The 14,872-nt window shown below is 44.8% G+C and overlaps 1 protein-coding gene across 2 annotated transcripts in view; it reads left to right on the plus strand.

Annotated features, from left to right (window-relative positions):
• Positions 1–14,872, plus strand: part of LOC311008589 (neuroligin-2-like) — a 217,323-nt gene that overhangs the window by 166,032 nt on the left and 36,419 nt on the right. The window contains exons 4-8 of one of the 2 annotated variants that reach the window (XM_084002315.1): positions 3,098–3,283; positions 6,967–7,232; positions 7,636–7,789; positions 8,909–9,275; positions 9,516–11,254. In XM_084002315.1, coding sequence (XP_083858441.1) covers positions 3,098–3,283; positions 6,967–7,232; positions 7,636–7,789; positions 8,909–9,275; positions 9,516–10,350 — 1,808 coding nt within the window. In that variant the 3' untranslated portion in view covers positions 10,351–11,254. Of the gene's footprint in view, positions 1–3,097; positions 3,284–6,966; positions 7,233–7,635; positions 7,790–8,908; positions 9,276–9,515; positions 11,643–14,872 lie in introns of those variants that run through there. The other variant, XM_084002314.1, reaches the window with a different exon arrangement.

Genomic DNA, 14,872 nt, shown 5'->3' on the forward strand with positions numbered 1-14,872 from the left:
GGTGAAGTGGCCCGCTGTCGTACACGGACTCACAGTTAGATGGACGCAGCATGAAGGCGCTGTAACAAGATAACGGTATAGGATCTTTGGTGTCCGCTGGCTCTGTGTAGTCCACATCAGACATCTGTAGTTAAAGTCCCACCGGGCTTGCCTCGTGAGTTACGATAATGATGAAAAGCTGGTTTCAGTGCTTTACGTGAAGACTGGCCCTGTATTGTGTGCAGGAAACGTTGCATCATATTTCATTAATTAGTTGAATTAATGATCTCATAAGCATAATTGGTTATGTTTAATATATCATGGTGATTACAGCAGGACATTAGTCAGCTTGCTTTCCACGTGTTTGTGCTCGGCTTAATTAATGCACTCAGACGTGCAGCATATTTGGGTGCATTGGTGGCGTTTAAAGCGCAGCACAAAGGCCGGTAAATGCAGGAGGTGCTTAGTGTTTGGTGCTTTGATCCCTGTTGTTTTTTATGGATCGCCTCAGACGATAAATGATTGATTTTGGTTGCACTTGCAGGATGAAGAGAGAGATGATTTGGTAATATTTTGAGCTTCAGTTATAAGCCCTTACCATAAGTGTAGCATACTACAGGCAGAAAGTGGTTTGGAATCAAATGTGATTTGACAATCTTCAGAGAACCTGCACTTAAATTCAAATCATTGGGCAACCTCCAGTTCTGAAAAGTGAAGCCAATTCTGAAGTACCTGAAACTTGCATTATCTCTATTGGCCATCAGGGGGCGAAACATTTGTCACATTGTATGGAAGTCTATGAGAAAATTACTCTAATTCTATCTTGATTTATTACCTCAGTAAACATTGTAAACATGAGTTTATGGAATATATAGTTTCAAGTCTTCTTCAATCCAGCATGATGTCCATTTAGTACATTATGGTCCATTTAGAGTTAAATACATGACAAAGCAGGGTATACTTTAGGGCGGGGCTAGGTTGTGATTGACAGGTCGCTACCAATGCAGTTAGCTACTGAGATGACTTTAACACTGAGCTGTAAAGTTCACCTTCATTTATAAAGCTACACACCAGAATCCAGATGGATCCAGATCCAGTCAGGTTGCTGCTCTGCTGCTTGTGTTCTTCAGATCCACCCGTCGCTCCTCCACTACGTCCAAATATGGTTGTTTTCCCTCACTGGTTGCAAAGATTCCAAGATGGCAAGGCGAAAATGCCGAACTCAGTCTATGGTGTTAACCTAATATAATAATGTATATGGCACTGAACAAAGGAACAGCTGTGCAGTGAAGTGAGAAATGCTTGGGACTTTGTATTGGGTGTTGTTAGAAATCTAGATAAAAGATGTTGTTAACACTAATAAGGCGCCTAGAGAAGACAACATACTGTATGTTTGTGTTTAACCTCTGCTGTAGATACACAACCTTTCAGTGCACCTGCCTTTAACACAGCTCTAATTAGGAGTCCCATACGGATCAGGGAGGCTGCCAGTTAATGGGCACTTAAATAGAAAAGATTTAGGTATTTGGTGGAACAATCGAAGACACTCAGCAGTAATCATGAGAGGCAAATGTCAGCTAACAACAGAAAAACATCCGTCTTAGAATAAACGTACTCGTAAACCCATGAAACAACAATTGCTACAATAGAGAATTTGACCACATTATAGTCAATTAGATCAGACAAGGTATTGAACAATTAATGAAAGTGCTAACAATGCTGCATGTACAGATCTTCAGAGTAGGTATGATTGAGCATCTGCATTATGCAGGACATTTCTCAATGGATTCATCTTTTCCTTTATTTCTTTTGATATTTTGTAATGTTAAAGTCTTGAAGGACAAGCCTGGCAAAGTTCATAATTGTTTTAAAATTGTTTATATTTTCAATAAATCCCATAAACGTACCAGAGTCAACCGTCTCTCACTATATTCTGATTTCTCTACCCTAGAGTATGTGTGGCTGCAAGTCTGTTGATTACTGAGGCTGCTACTGTGGCTTCTTTTGCCAATTTTCTTGAAATTTGGTTCAAATTTGTGAAAAATGCCTTTAGGCTAGTAAGAAGTCTTGACACGAAATATATGCAGGTGAGTATTTCACATTTTTGTGTAGTTTATTTGACATGCCCCAGTTTGTAATGCCTTAATAAGAAATATTAAGAAAGTAAGAAATAATAAAGTTTCATGGTTTGTGACAAGAGGTGTCATATCATATTCTTAAACAGAAAGCTTTTTCCTGGAGACAGTTTGACTTGTCACTGTGGGAAAGTGAATGATGGCTGAATTCCATTGAGCTGCTGCAGTTTCACACTGTGCCATGACTCCCTGGTGACTAAGTTAGATAAGGGACACGTGTGCATTTTATACTGCGTCAAGTAAATGTATTTATTTTTATAAAGTTTCTACTGTTTCTTTTCTCAATGCCATTACAATATTGATGAAGAATAGTTGTTTGTGAATATAAAAGGAAAGACGTCCGTGCTGGCTGCTGAACTGTAAGTGGCTTTGTGTAAAAGTCCCTCTTCAGTGCCCTTAGACAGAGTCAGCGTCATTAGGAGAGGAGCTGAAAAAGCAATTTCATCTCTCACTCCCTTTGCTTTCTCTGTGCTGTCTGTCACTCCTTGTTGATCAGTGATGGCGTTACACACACACACACACACACACACACACACACACACACACACACACACACACACACACACACCTAAACACACTTATCATGCAATTCCCTCTCAGTCAGAAGCTGATTTAGGGGAACAAGTACTAAATACTAGTGATGTCCAAATGAAGCTTCGTGAAGCATTTTCTTTATTTTCTGAGCCCAATAGATGGCGCTCTCTGTTCAACAAAGGGTTGAACGCAATGGAAATATATCGGCCTTCAACCCTTTGTTGAACAGAGAGCGCCATCTATTGGCCTCAGAAAATAAAGAAAATGCCTCACGAAGCTTCATTTGGACATCACTACTAAACACTAAATGTATTGATACTCATCTTGTCTCCCTCTTCTCTCCTTCTCTACTTCCTTTCTTTGCTCGTTCCCACCTGTCCTTGTCCCTCTCCTCCCTTAAATATCCTCCCTCACCTTCTTCCTACATCTTCCTTTACACAAATTCCCAGGCTTCCTCAGTACCGGTGATCAGTCCGCTAAGGGGAACTACGGCCTCCTGGACCAGATCCAGGCCTTGCGTTGGCTCAACGAGAACATCGGCCACTTCGGCGGAGACCCGGAGAGGATCACCATCTTCGGCTCCGGAGCTGGGGCGTCCTGCGTCAACCTCCTCATCCTCTCGCACCACTCGGAGGGTAATTGTTGGATTGTGTTGTTTGTTTGTTTTCAAGCAGAATATTCCCATGGGTTATGGGGTTCCTGGAATATCATGATATTTTTGTTTTTTTGAGATTGGTAATAGCCTGTTCCAGCCCTGTGAGTGACTCTTTCCCCACACGTGTTTGACAAATAGGTTGTTGACATTGATGTTTTCGTCCTCGGCGTAGATCATTCCTCGTTAATCCCTGAATAGCCACAGTGCATATTTACAAACCATCTCTGAGTGTTTGTTCCATATATTTGCTGGAAACAGATGGCGATGCACACCTGCACGTCCTATTCCACCTTTCAGACTCTGTTCTGCTATTTCTTTCTGGAATTACTTGCGTTCAATATGGTACATGTGCACCTTGATTTGGTCTTGGGCTATTTGATGACCCACGTAAATGTGATCTAGCAGCAAGGCCCTGCTATACCCATGTGGTCAGATAGAAAGTCAGTGAGTCCTGTGATGTTTGCTTGACACTTCTATCCCCAAAGGAAAACACTGCTTGTCTGCTGAACTGAATAATTGAAGCAGCCACGTGGCTAAAACGCACGTCCAGGTTTGATCCAGGTGACGTGGTTCATGTCTATGGAGGATAAATAAAACTGGAGCTCCAACATTTCCCCACATTACCTGACTTGGCGAGCGCTCCTGGCTCTGTGAACGGTCCGCTGCTCTGCAGCAGAGAGGCTCTCCCTCCGTCAAACAAAAAAAAAAAAAACCTACATCCATCTGACCTCATGCTCCCCATTACCAACAACACACCCCGAGGGCTAAGTGTTAACATTGAACCTCCACGAGTGAGCGGCCTGTGGACCAATCGGCTTTGATCTGAATTGAGATCAGTGTGCCTGACAACCCGCAGCCAAATGGTCACGCACTCGCCGCCTTTGATCATGCTGTTCCCGGCGCTGTCCTCCTCCAATCGTAACTCCTCTGTTCTGTACGCCGCTCGAGGGCTCTCCGTCGATATCTCTCTCCTGTATTCATGTTCTCTCTCTCACACACACACACACACACACACAAACGTATTATTACATTAGAGAGAGCGTGTTCACACAGCCGCACATCTGTTTCCATCACCGCTCTGTGTTTGTGTGTCTGACGCGGCTCTAACTTTGACTCATTCTCTGCCTTAAGAACAAATATGTGTCATCAAAGCTTCTGTGAGCATCTGTGCACGGCTGCCATGTCACCGTCTCCATTTAACACAGCCTCTGTAATTACACTGCTGTCTACTCACCCTTCATATTGTCCCGGCACACCCAGCCTGTTCTCCCTTATTGCCACCTCGCAGTAGAAACCTCCCAAGACTAGATTTATATCATGATAACTGTTTCACACAAAATTTGTTTCCTTGTTTTTTAAATGTTTACTGTGCATTGGAATCAAAAATTTGGAAAAAAAATGCCACATTATTCGCATATCTGAAGCATACTGAATATTTTGGGAATAGAGGTCTGGTTCCACTGTGTTGTCCGTGCATAAAAGGGTGCTAAACTTGAAATTCAGAGCATATCTGTTGCCTCAACATGGCTGAACCTGCAGCTAGTAGCTTACGTGTTCAAAAAACAGCTGTGCTGACAGAGCTAACTGCGTTAACCTTAATGGGGACGCCTCAGGGAACCTACTCAGGTCATTTTCTTTGCGACATTAATTACATCACTGCTGTCCCACAATTAAGATGTGCCACATCGACAGCGGCTGGTGGACCATCCATGATGAATACCAGCCTTTTTTGGATTAAAAATACATACACTCGAGTTACCTTGTTAACAGTGAGGTATATATCTAGGGCTTTTATTGTGAAAGGTAAGGACAAAAGAGCTGTATCTGCTCCTGTTGTCATTGTGGAGGCACTGAGTATATTTTCCCAAATTGATAAATCCGTGACCGTCTGTGTTATGATGCTCTGCTCAAATTATATCTAAAATGTGCCACTACTCATGATTTGTCTCAATCACTCGGCCCGCTCTCTCATCCATCTGTCATCTTTCATTCAATGCAAAGCATGATGATGGTAAATAATGCTCAGTGAGGTCGGACAGCACTGCAACATGTCAAACTCCCCATATAGTAGATAGTGAGTTATTTATATACAAACAGAGCCGAGAGAAGCTGATTTTAACACAGAGAGGGAGAGCTCAGGTACATGACTTCACTATCTTTACATAGAGAATAGTTGTTTGCTGCTATATTAATGCTACGAATTTCAAATGTAACACCTTTAAGTATGGAAACAGAATCAGGATTGTTAGCCTATAGCTTAGCATAACAGCGGGAAGCAGAGGTCAACAGCCAGCATGGCTTTTTCTCAAAAAAGACAATCTTTAGGTCAGCTAATCAGCAGATCCATAGTGTAATTATAACACTGAAGGGCTTGTATTCCTCAGATACAGGCCAGACGTTTAGCTCCATCAATGCTTGTTTGTTTATTTCCATGGTAACCAGAACTATAGACAGTCATTGTAGTTTAATCATTAATTTTCAGCTTACAGGAACCCTAACGGTTGGGGAAGCCTGTAATAACCCCTTGTCTCCTGTTGCTGACAACCCCCCCCCCCCCCCCCCCCCACATTGTCATCCCTCCGCTTTGTCATCACCCCATCATCATCATCATCATCGTCCTCTTCTTCATCAGCATCTAACGGTGTAACATCAGCCCTCTAGACGGCGCCTGTCTGTCATGTCCCCCCCCCCTCTCCCCCCGCCAGGGATGCCAGGTAAGGAGTCTGTCACCCCCACCTTTAAGAGACACCAATCATGTCAACAACACAGCGTCACAAATCAAGCCTGACAGCAGAGACGTACAGGATGGATGGCAGGATGGAAGTGGTAGATCGGATGGAGAGAGGGTTGTAAGTGATACTGTTATGATGATGGGCAGGGAACTATAAGAGGAAAGACAGGATCCATGGCATCCTGTGTTCAAGGGAAGAGGAGGAGAGGTAATAATAGAGGAGGACAAAGGGGACAGAACATGTTTTGGAAGTAGCCAATTATAGGGAAGCAGTGAGCAGGAAGGTTAGAGGCACATAGGGAGTGACAAAGAAACTTATTTTGAAGACAAATGAAATAATACCTCCCTCCCACCTCTCCCTGAGTCCGTCTCCTCCTCTGACGTTCTCAGTGCAGATGTGTAGGTAGAGCTATTTCCAAGCTACTTTTTATTATAATTGATTTCCCAGGGAGCGAGGTATCTGCTTAATAATTAACTGACCAATCTTCAGCCCAGCAGAGGGAAGAGAAAGAAAACAGTAGTATGAGAAGAAACGGGCGAGGCAGGCGGCCTCTTAACGAGCCACTCGAGTGGTTCAAGCAGCACAGGACTGGCAGAACTAAGGAGACCGAGGGGGGGCACAGCTAGTGCGAGAGTCTGAGAGAAGAAAATGGCTCTTTTGGCGTCTCAGATGAGCTCATTCCCAGTCCTGCTTCTTTTTTCTCTGTTTGAGCTAACAGCACTGTAGCATGTTCCAATTCTAAAAGTGGAAAAAGAGAAAGAGTTGCAATTTAGTAGTTCATCTGGATCCCATTCTCAAAAAAGAAACTAAAGTCAGACACCTTCACAGAGCTCCATTCCTAACTGAAATGTAGAGATCAGCCACCATTTTAGCGTTTTCATTGTACCCCCACATCCTAATATAAATACATCTTTTCCATCTGTCCTCTCAGGTCTGTTCCACAGGGCCATAGCCCAGAGTGGAACTGCCATCTCCAGCTGGTCTGTCAACTACCAGCCCCTCAAATACACCAAGATCTTGGCCCGGAAGGTGGGCTGCACCTACACAGAGACGGCCGACCTGGTCGACTGCCTTAGGCGCAAGAACTTCAGGGAGCTGGTGGACCAGGACATCCAGCCTGCTCGTTACCACATCGCCTTCGGCCCCGTGGTGGACGGAGACGTGGTGCCGGACGATCCAGAGATCCTCATGCAGCAGGTTAGTCCGGAACAAGTGTCAAAGGTGGCACTGCAGATACGGCCTCAACAGGTTTTTCATTGTGCAAGTGCTGAGCTGTGATGACACACCAGACAGAGAGAACGTGAAGAACTTGTTACAGTAAGTGCGAGTGTGACCTTTCCACAGAGTCGGGGTCTGGCGGTGACATTTACCAGTTGGTGTGAGCTTCCATCCTAAAAACGGCGTAACACATTCCCTCGGTGGTCTATTCTGGACCCATGGATCACAACCTTTGTCACAGGATGTCTGGTTGTGAGCATGGAGGGTAGTGTTGCTGCCGCTATAGACTGAATACACAAAAGAAAGTTGTATTGAGCAGCATTCATGGTACACAGACTGAAAACCCTGCACTCAACATGTTCTTCCTGTGCTGCAACACCAGGGGGAGTTCCTGAACTATGACATCCTAATAGGAGTGAACCAAGGAGAGGGGCTGAAGTTTGTGGACGACAGCGAGGACAACGATGGCATCTCAGCCGCGGCGTTCGACTACACCATCTCCAATTTTGTTGACAACCTCTACGGCTACCCTGAGGGTGAGGAACGCCAACATTTTACTCCTTTCAAGCACACATGCTCCTCAGATTGTCATTGTCTTGTTATGCTCTCTGTCCCAAAGGAGCTTGTCTCATTAACAGCTTTCTAATCAAGAGGAAAATACTTTGAAGCAGATTCCATAAATTGATGTTTTAACTGAATAGGCTTCATAACTGGCTCACAGAACGTTCCTTCATTGATTTAATATAAATCTTAGTGTTTTAAGGTATTTCAGGGGTTTGTAATCGTGTATTTGCTGCTGACTGTTATGACTAGGTCGCCCTTGAAAAAGAGGTTTTTAATCTCAACGGGACAAACCTGGTTAAATAGATAAATAAATAATGCTTATTAGAGGACCCAGTGGATGCAACCTTCCTGGGGTCCTTGCACATAAAACTGAAATGAAAGGATAACTCAAATAAAAAGAGCAAACAGTCATAAACGTTATCATCATAAACCATTATCACAATGACCTGCTTTATGACATAATGAATATATTCCCTGATACCTGATTCTTTATAGGACTTTATGATATGTTTGTGCAAAGACAGAGAATAGAGATCAAATATGAGCAGCAGCCCAAACGTATCAACCAACACAGGCATACTAAAGAGGTTGCCTATCACTGAGATTATCTTTCACCACGGTGGGTCTCTGCTCTGGCCTTTGAGGCTCCGTGGGCACTGATGCTGTCTCTCATCATGCCCCAGGCAGCCCGCTCCCAATCATAGCACTGTTGTTCCCAACAGATCAGCCTGCAAAACCCCTCACAGCGGGCCGCAGTCAACATGCAGGCGCATATACATGATGCAGTCACGTTTCCTCTCGAGTGCCTGTCACTCATTCCCCACTCAGACACGCATATTCTCTCTTTTGCCCTTTATGTTGCGCCGTCGTTCCTTTCAGTCTCTCTCTAAACTGTGTATCTCTCACACAAACATACAAACACAGACGCCTCTTTCATCCTTCCTGTCGTTCATTTAAGAAATGTGTGCTTTTCTCTTCCTCCTTTCACATCGCTTGACCTCTCTCACCTCTCAGTTCTATCCCTGTCTTTACTTTCCTCTTAACTTATCACAATTTTCTCTGTTTTCCCTCTCCCGCTTCTTATCCTCCAGGCAAAGACATCCTGAGGGAGACCATTAAATTCATGTACACGGACTGGGCCGACAGGGACAATGGCGACATGCGACGGAAGACCCTCTTAGCTCTGTTTACAGACCACCAGTGGGTGGCGCCGGCAGTGGCCACAGCGAAGCTGCACGCCGAGTTTCAGTCACCGGTTTACTTTTACACGTTCTACCACCACTGCCAGACGGAGACGCGACCCGAATGGGCCGATGCTGCCCACGGAGATGAGATCCCGTACGTGTTTGGCGTACCCATGATTGGTGCTACAGATCTGTTCCCATGCAACTTCTCCAAGAATGATGTGATGTTGAGCGCCGTTGTCATGACTTACTGGACCAACTTTGCCAAGACTGGGTAGGCCGTACTGCTTATTTGATTTCATAATGGAATTCTCTTTGCCCTGTGGGGCGACTGAAGGATAAATTAGATAGTGTTGTGCCTCTTCAGTAGTAGAGCTCAAGTGTCTTTGTCAGTGGTGAGGGGCTAATCTTACTAACGTTCATATTTTAAAATGTAGAACACAAGGTTGTATTCAGTACTTATGTCAACACAATCTTTCAACCAGACTGAAATATCTGCTCTGTCCTCCTCTAGGGACCCCAACTTGCCAGTCCCTCAGGACACCAAGTTCATTCACACCAAGCCTAACCGCTTTGAAGAGGTCATCTGGACCAAGTTCAACTCCAAGGACAAGCAGTACCTCCATATTGGCTTAAAACCTCGTGTTAGAGACAACTACAGGGCTAACAAAGTGGCCTTCTGGCTGGAATTAGTCCCCCACCTCCATAGTCTACATGAGGAGCTCTTCCCCACCACCACCCGCTTGCCACCAGGCACTGGCCAGGGCACCCACAGACCCTGGCCCAAACCACCGGGCCCTCGCCCCACTCGTTACCCCTACCCCACCTTTCCCTCTGAACCAGAGCCGGAGGGTTCGGAGCGTCCACACCAGGCGCTCTTCCCTGGAGACACCCGGGACTACTCCACTGAGCTGAGTGTGACGGTCGCCGTGGGGGCGTCCCTCCTCTTCCTCAACATCCTGGCCTTTGCCGCCCTTTACTACAAGCGGGACAAGCGGCATGAGATGCGACGCCACCGGCTGTCTCCTCAACGGGGCGGACCTGCCAACGACCTGGCTCACAGCCAGGAGGAGGAGATCATGTCCCTGCAGATGAAGCACTCGGAGCACGACGTTCACCACGACATGGAGCCACTCCGGCCCCACGACATCCTACGACCCGCCTGCCCGCCGGACTACACGCTGGCGCTACGCCGCGCCCCCGACGACGTGCCGCTGATGACGCCCAACACCATCACCATGATCCCCAGTACCATCACCAGCATGCAGCCTCTTCATGCCTTCAACACTTTCCCCTCCACTGGCCACAACAACACCCTGCCGCATCCCCACTCCACCACCAGGGTATAGTAGGGACTGGCCCGATACAGCGCCACCTAAGGACCATGAAGACTGGCTCTGCCACTGATCAAGAAGGGAGGCCTCTGGATGTGGGCCTTTGTTCTGTTCTCTTCTACTCTTGTTTCTCCAAAAACAACTCCACCTCCTCCATCGTGTGCTGTCAAACTTAGCAGCTCCACCGATGGCGTGTGGAGAAGCAACTTAAACGAAACTGCAAGGCAGCAGACGATCCGTTCGGGGGTCATTTAGACCTTTCAAAGATACAGTTTTCAAAGGTCTGCTGTTTCCAGACAAAAGGCCCCTGACATTTGTCAAAAGGACGAGAGCTTTTCGGCCCTTGCAGTTTTCATCATCTTCTTCTTTTCGCTCCCCGGTGTGTTCTGTGCAAATATCGTTCCCTTTTCTACACCTGTGTCTTATCCCCGCTTTGTTCCTCATTCATGTGATGCTCTCCCTCTCCCCAGCGCTCCTTTGCTCCGAGGACTCACCAGCTATGAGCTGTAGGCAGGGGGCATGCAGTACATACAGTAATCATTTAGCTAGGAAAACATTGATCTGTCATTGATCTGCTTTCATTCTACCAGCATTCTTGGTGCCAAGTATGTACTACTGTGTTTGCTTTCTCATCTGGGGAGAAAAAAAAAACGAAAGAATATTCTAGAGTATTCCTATTTACTGTCAATTAACAGATGATGTGTGTTCTCATGACAAAGTGCCAAACTGGCCCTCGATTGTGTTTATTTTTTCTTTCTCTCATCTTCTGTTTCTTCTTTTTTTTAAAGCATTTGTTTAACTGTTGTTTTTTTGTGGAAAGAACTTTTGCTGAAAATATAGATATAGAGAAATGATATTATATATAGTTATATATAAATGTGTACAAAGGAGAAAGTATATAAATGGGTTTTCTCAGTGGGGATCTATGCATGAATTATTTTTCAAGATGATGACGGGGGAAAGGACACTGTATCTGTCAATGCACGTTTCCCAAATCTAATCAAATCATATCGGTCCACTCCTGAGATTTTGGTTTTTGTTTTAACTCACAGAAAAAGAACATCGCTGAAGCCCACCCGTATTGACCCAACAAATCCTCTCCGCCTCCCAACACCCATTTATAAAAATAAAATAAAAAAGTAATTGCCACAAATCTCAGAAGACGTTGAACAACTGGGAACGTACTCTTCCATTCATTCCCTCCTACGTGGTGTTATTTCCTTTTTCTCCCACAGTTGATACAGCACGCCAACCGCAAGCAATCGTCTACAGTAGCTACTTTTTCTTCCAGTCTTTTTTTAGGGTATGTGAGGTACCAAATCTGTTGTTGTAGCTTGCCTGTACAGAATTATTTTTGTATTTCAGTAAGTAATGGTGAGAAACAAAGCAGAGACAGGCAGCCTTTGCTCTTTTACTTACACCTTCCTTCTCCTGTCTGCACCCCTATTTCCAGAACATGCATATTCTCTTTGATGTGTGCCTGCGAGAGGAAGTGTGTTCGGTGTATGTGTGTGTGTGTGTGTGTGTGTGTGTGTGTGTATGTGTGTGTGTGTGTGTGTGTGTGTGTGTTTCACATGGGTATAGGTTGGTTCTAATTAGACTGCAAAGAGATAGAGAGGCAGACAGGCAGGATCCCCCCATAGTAAAAGCTCCAGAATGAGCTCTTTCCTGCTGCGTACGCCGACATCCCCCTCCGTATCGACCTCACTTCCTCCCGTCCTTTCCCTCCCTCCGTCAGTGCACTAGCTTTGTATTTGAGGCCGACGCCCACATTGCGGTGATCAGCTCCCTGCAGTGGCCGCGAAACTTCAAAACCTTCTGACTTCACTGTGTCAGCTGCGTTCGACACAATTTCTGACCTCAGTTCAACTCTGCTGTTCTCCTCACATCCAAGGGTTCGTTCACTAAGCTAGTGACTTATTTTGTGAGCTCGTCAGTTGTAAATGAAACTCTAAGCACACCGAGGGCAACCGGTGGGCCTTTGCGGCCTGCGGCGCAGAGCTGCGAGATGGAAAGGGGGCTCGGCTCTCCTAAACAGGGTAAAAGCAACACAGTGGACAACTGCTGTTTCTGATTCTTTTCTTTGGGGTGAGAATGTGCAGGCCTGCAGCTCGGCGACGCCCATCCCCTCCGATGCTCTGCTACGGATCCCAAACATGGTTCATGGCTAATACAGGATGTTAATTGAACTGATGTGCTGTTGATGGGCCCGCAGGAACACATGGAAGCTTACGTCAAGTAAGGGACGACCGTCCGTCACCGGTGCTGACTCCGCTTGTGCTCTAGCTTTAGCCTGTTTGTTTGCTTGTTTTCTATTGTATTACTGCCTCACGGGGTGGCAGGGGAGGGCTGGAAGGGGAGAGATATACCGGGCTGCTCCTGTCAGAGATTTTGTAATAAAGGGAAATGTGCACAATGTAACACACAAAACAACTGGGCTACTGCAGGTGGACCAATGCAGTGGACAGTCGTGCAAGGAAAGGTGCACGCTGTGGGAGGAGACTGGAAAAAGACTCACAGCCTTAAATGTAGAAATGAGAATCAATAGAGGAGAAGGAAGAACTGATCACAGACATTCAAAGGCATGGCCATCTTTCTACCCACAATGTTTGCCAGGAGGATACCTTGCTAATCCGTCCTACGAAGGATCTGATATGTCTGGTGAACCCTTTTCTATTCACGCCTGTGGATACGGAGGCAGTGAGGGGTCGAGAGGTCAACCTCACCACAACACAGCCACAATGACCCCACCGGAGGTGAAAACAGAAACAAGGTATCGAGTTCGGTCTGTTCTTTTTCCCTGTCTATTTTATAAGCTAACACCGGAGGGCGCCATTGAGGCAGCTTCACCCCAGTCTGCCCACACTGAGGGAGCTGGATGTGTGAAGAAAAATACCAAACTGGGCAGCAGGACAGAGACAGACACAACATCTGGAAGAGGATCAAAACTGTACATTTTTAAGTGTAAGAATCAAACAGACAAAATATTTGTAAATATTAAGTTTCTTGTTTGTTTTTCATTTTTTTTTTTTTTTTTTGAGTGAATGAATGAAATGCTTATTTTGTGACAACAAAAGACAACAGGTGCAGTTTGCAAAAGAAGCCCACCCGCTAGAGGTTTCAAAAAATATGCTTGCCACTGATCACTTTTCATGTCATTAGAAAATGACCTTGTTTCCTTTAGTTTGTCTGATGTTGCCCATTACCATGTGGGCTTCCTGTAGCATCATTGGTCCTAACCAGGAAAGTCCCTGTAGCAGAAATCCATCTTCACTACAGCCCCCACACGATAGAGGGCCTGAGATCATGTGTAGTTTCCAAAAGTTTGAAAAATATCATTTGAATCGGTTGGTTTCATTGCTCTTTCTTCCTGAGTTGTAGTAGATTTTTTTTCTCCTTTTTGTTGTTCAAGCTTTAGCAAACTTTTATTTTGAAATACATCTTGTAAGCTAACTATAGTCTTCTGCGCTGTAGTATTATTATTATTATTATTATTATTATTATTATTATTATTATTATTATTATTATTATTATTATTATTAATATTATGATTGAAACATCTGGGAGGCTGAGAGCCCTGATGAAAGCCAGCTTTGACCAGCTAACTGATGTAAGGGTGGTGTAGAAAACTGGCCTGTGATTCAATGACCAGACTTGGAAAGTGAGACACTAAACTAAAGTGCAGTCAACTCAGTGTTAAGCTCACTTCACATGTAGCCGTGTTTCCATGCAGCCACTTAATGACATGTGCGACAGACATGAGGGCTTTGATACCATACGATGCCTCATCGAGTAATGAGATCACACAGGTGGTCTTTTCCCTCCAAAACACTGTGTTGCATTGTGGGTATGGAGGCTGCGATGACCTCACGGTGAGGTCATGTAACAGTTGCATGTTCTAAACCGTTGACAGATGAATGAAATGTTAAGTCAATCTGAACAATCCAGCACCCCTTCAGAGTCTGATTGTGTTTATCAGTGGAGCCGACTGGATGTATGTCGGTTTATTCTGATTTCAACGTGCCCCAAATCCAAAATGGCTTCATGTCACCGAGGTTATTCAGAGAACCTGTGTCAGGTCAGCGGTGCATGGGCCGAATGTGGTTAACAGCCCACAGAAGACACTCACTCACATAAATCTCCAGCCTGGTCTCGATTGCATCAAAATGCACCTGTTGTCTTGTTTTTACATTCTTTGTTGAATTCAGAAACCCAAGACTTGAGATGAAGAAAAGTGTTAAATAATGGGATTTAAAAAAAGATAATTATTAAAAAAAAAAGTATAGTAAAACTATAAATAAATGAGGTGATGATATTTCTGTTTACTTTAGAAGTTATTATACACTGTATGCTGTGATTCTGATCTGGGAAACATTAAAGACATTCATAGCCAGGCTCCGATTTTGTCTCTTTATTGAACCAGGGATGAGAAGTGGTTATGTATATGTATGTTGATGCAGAATGAAGGATATTTTAAACTCTGAGTATGCCAGACTTCCCATCATGAATACATGTTAAGTATACCACATCTAGAAAG

This window comes from Eutrigla gurnardus, assembly GCF_963514095.1.
Source record: "Eutrigla gurnardus genome assembly, chromosome: 23".
NCBI lineage: Eukaryota > Metazoa > Chordata > Actinopteri > Perciformes > Triglidae > Eutrigla > Eutrigla gurnardus.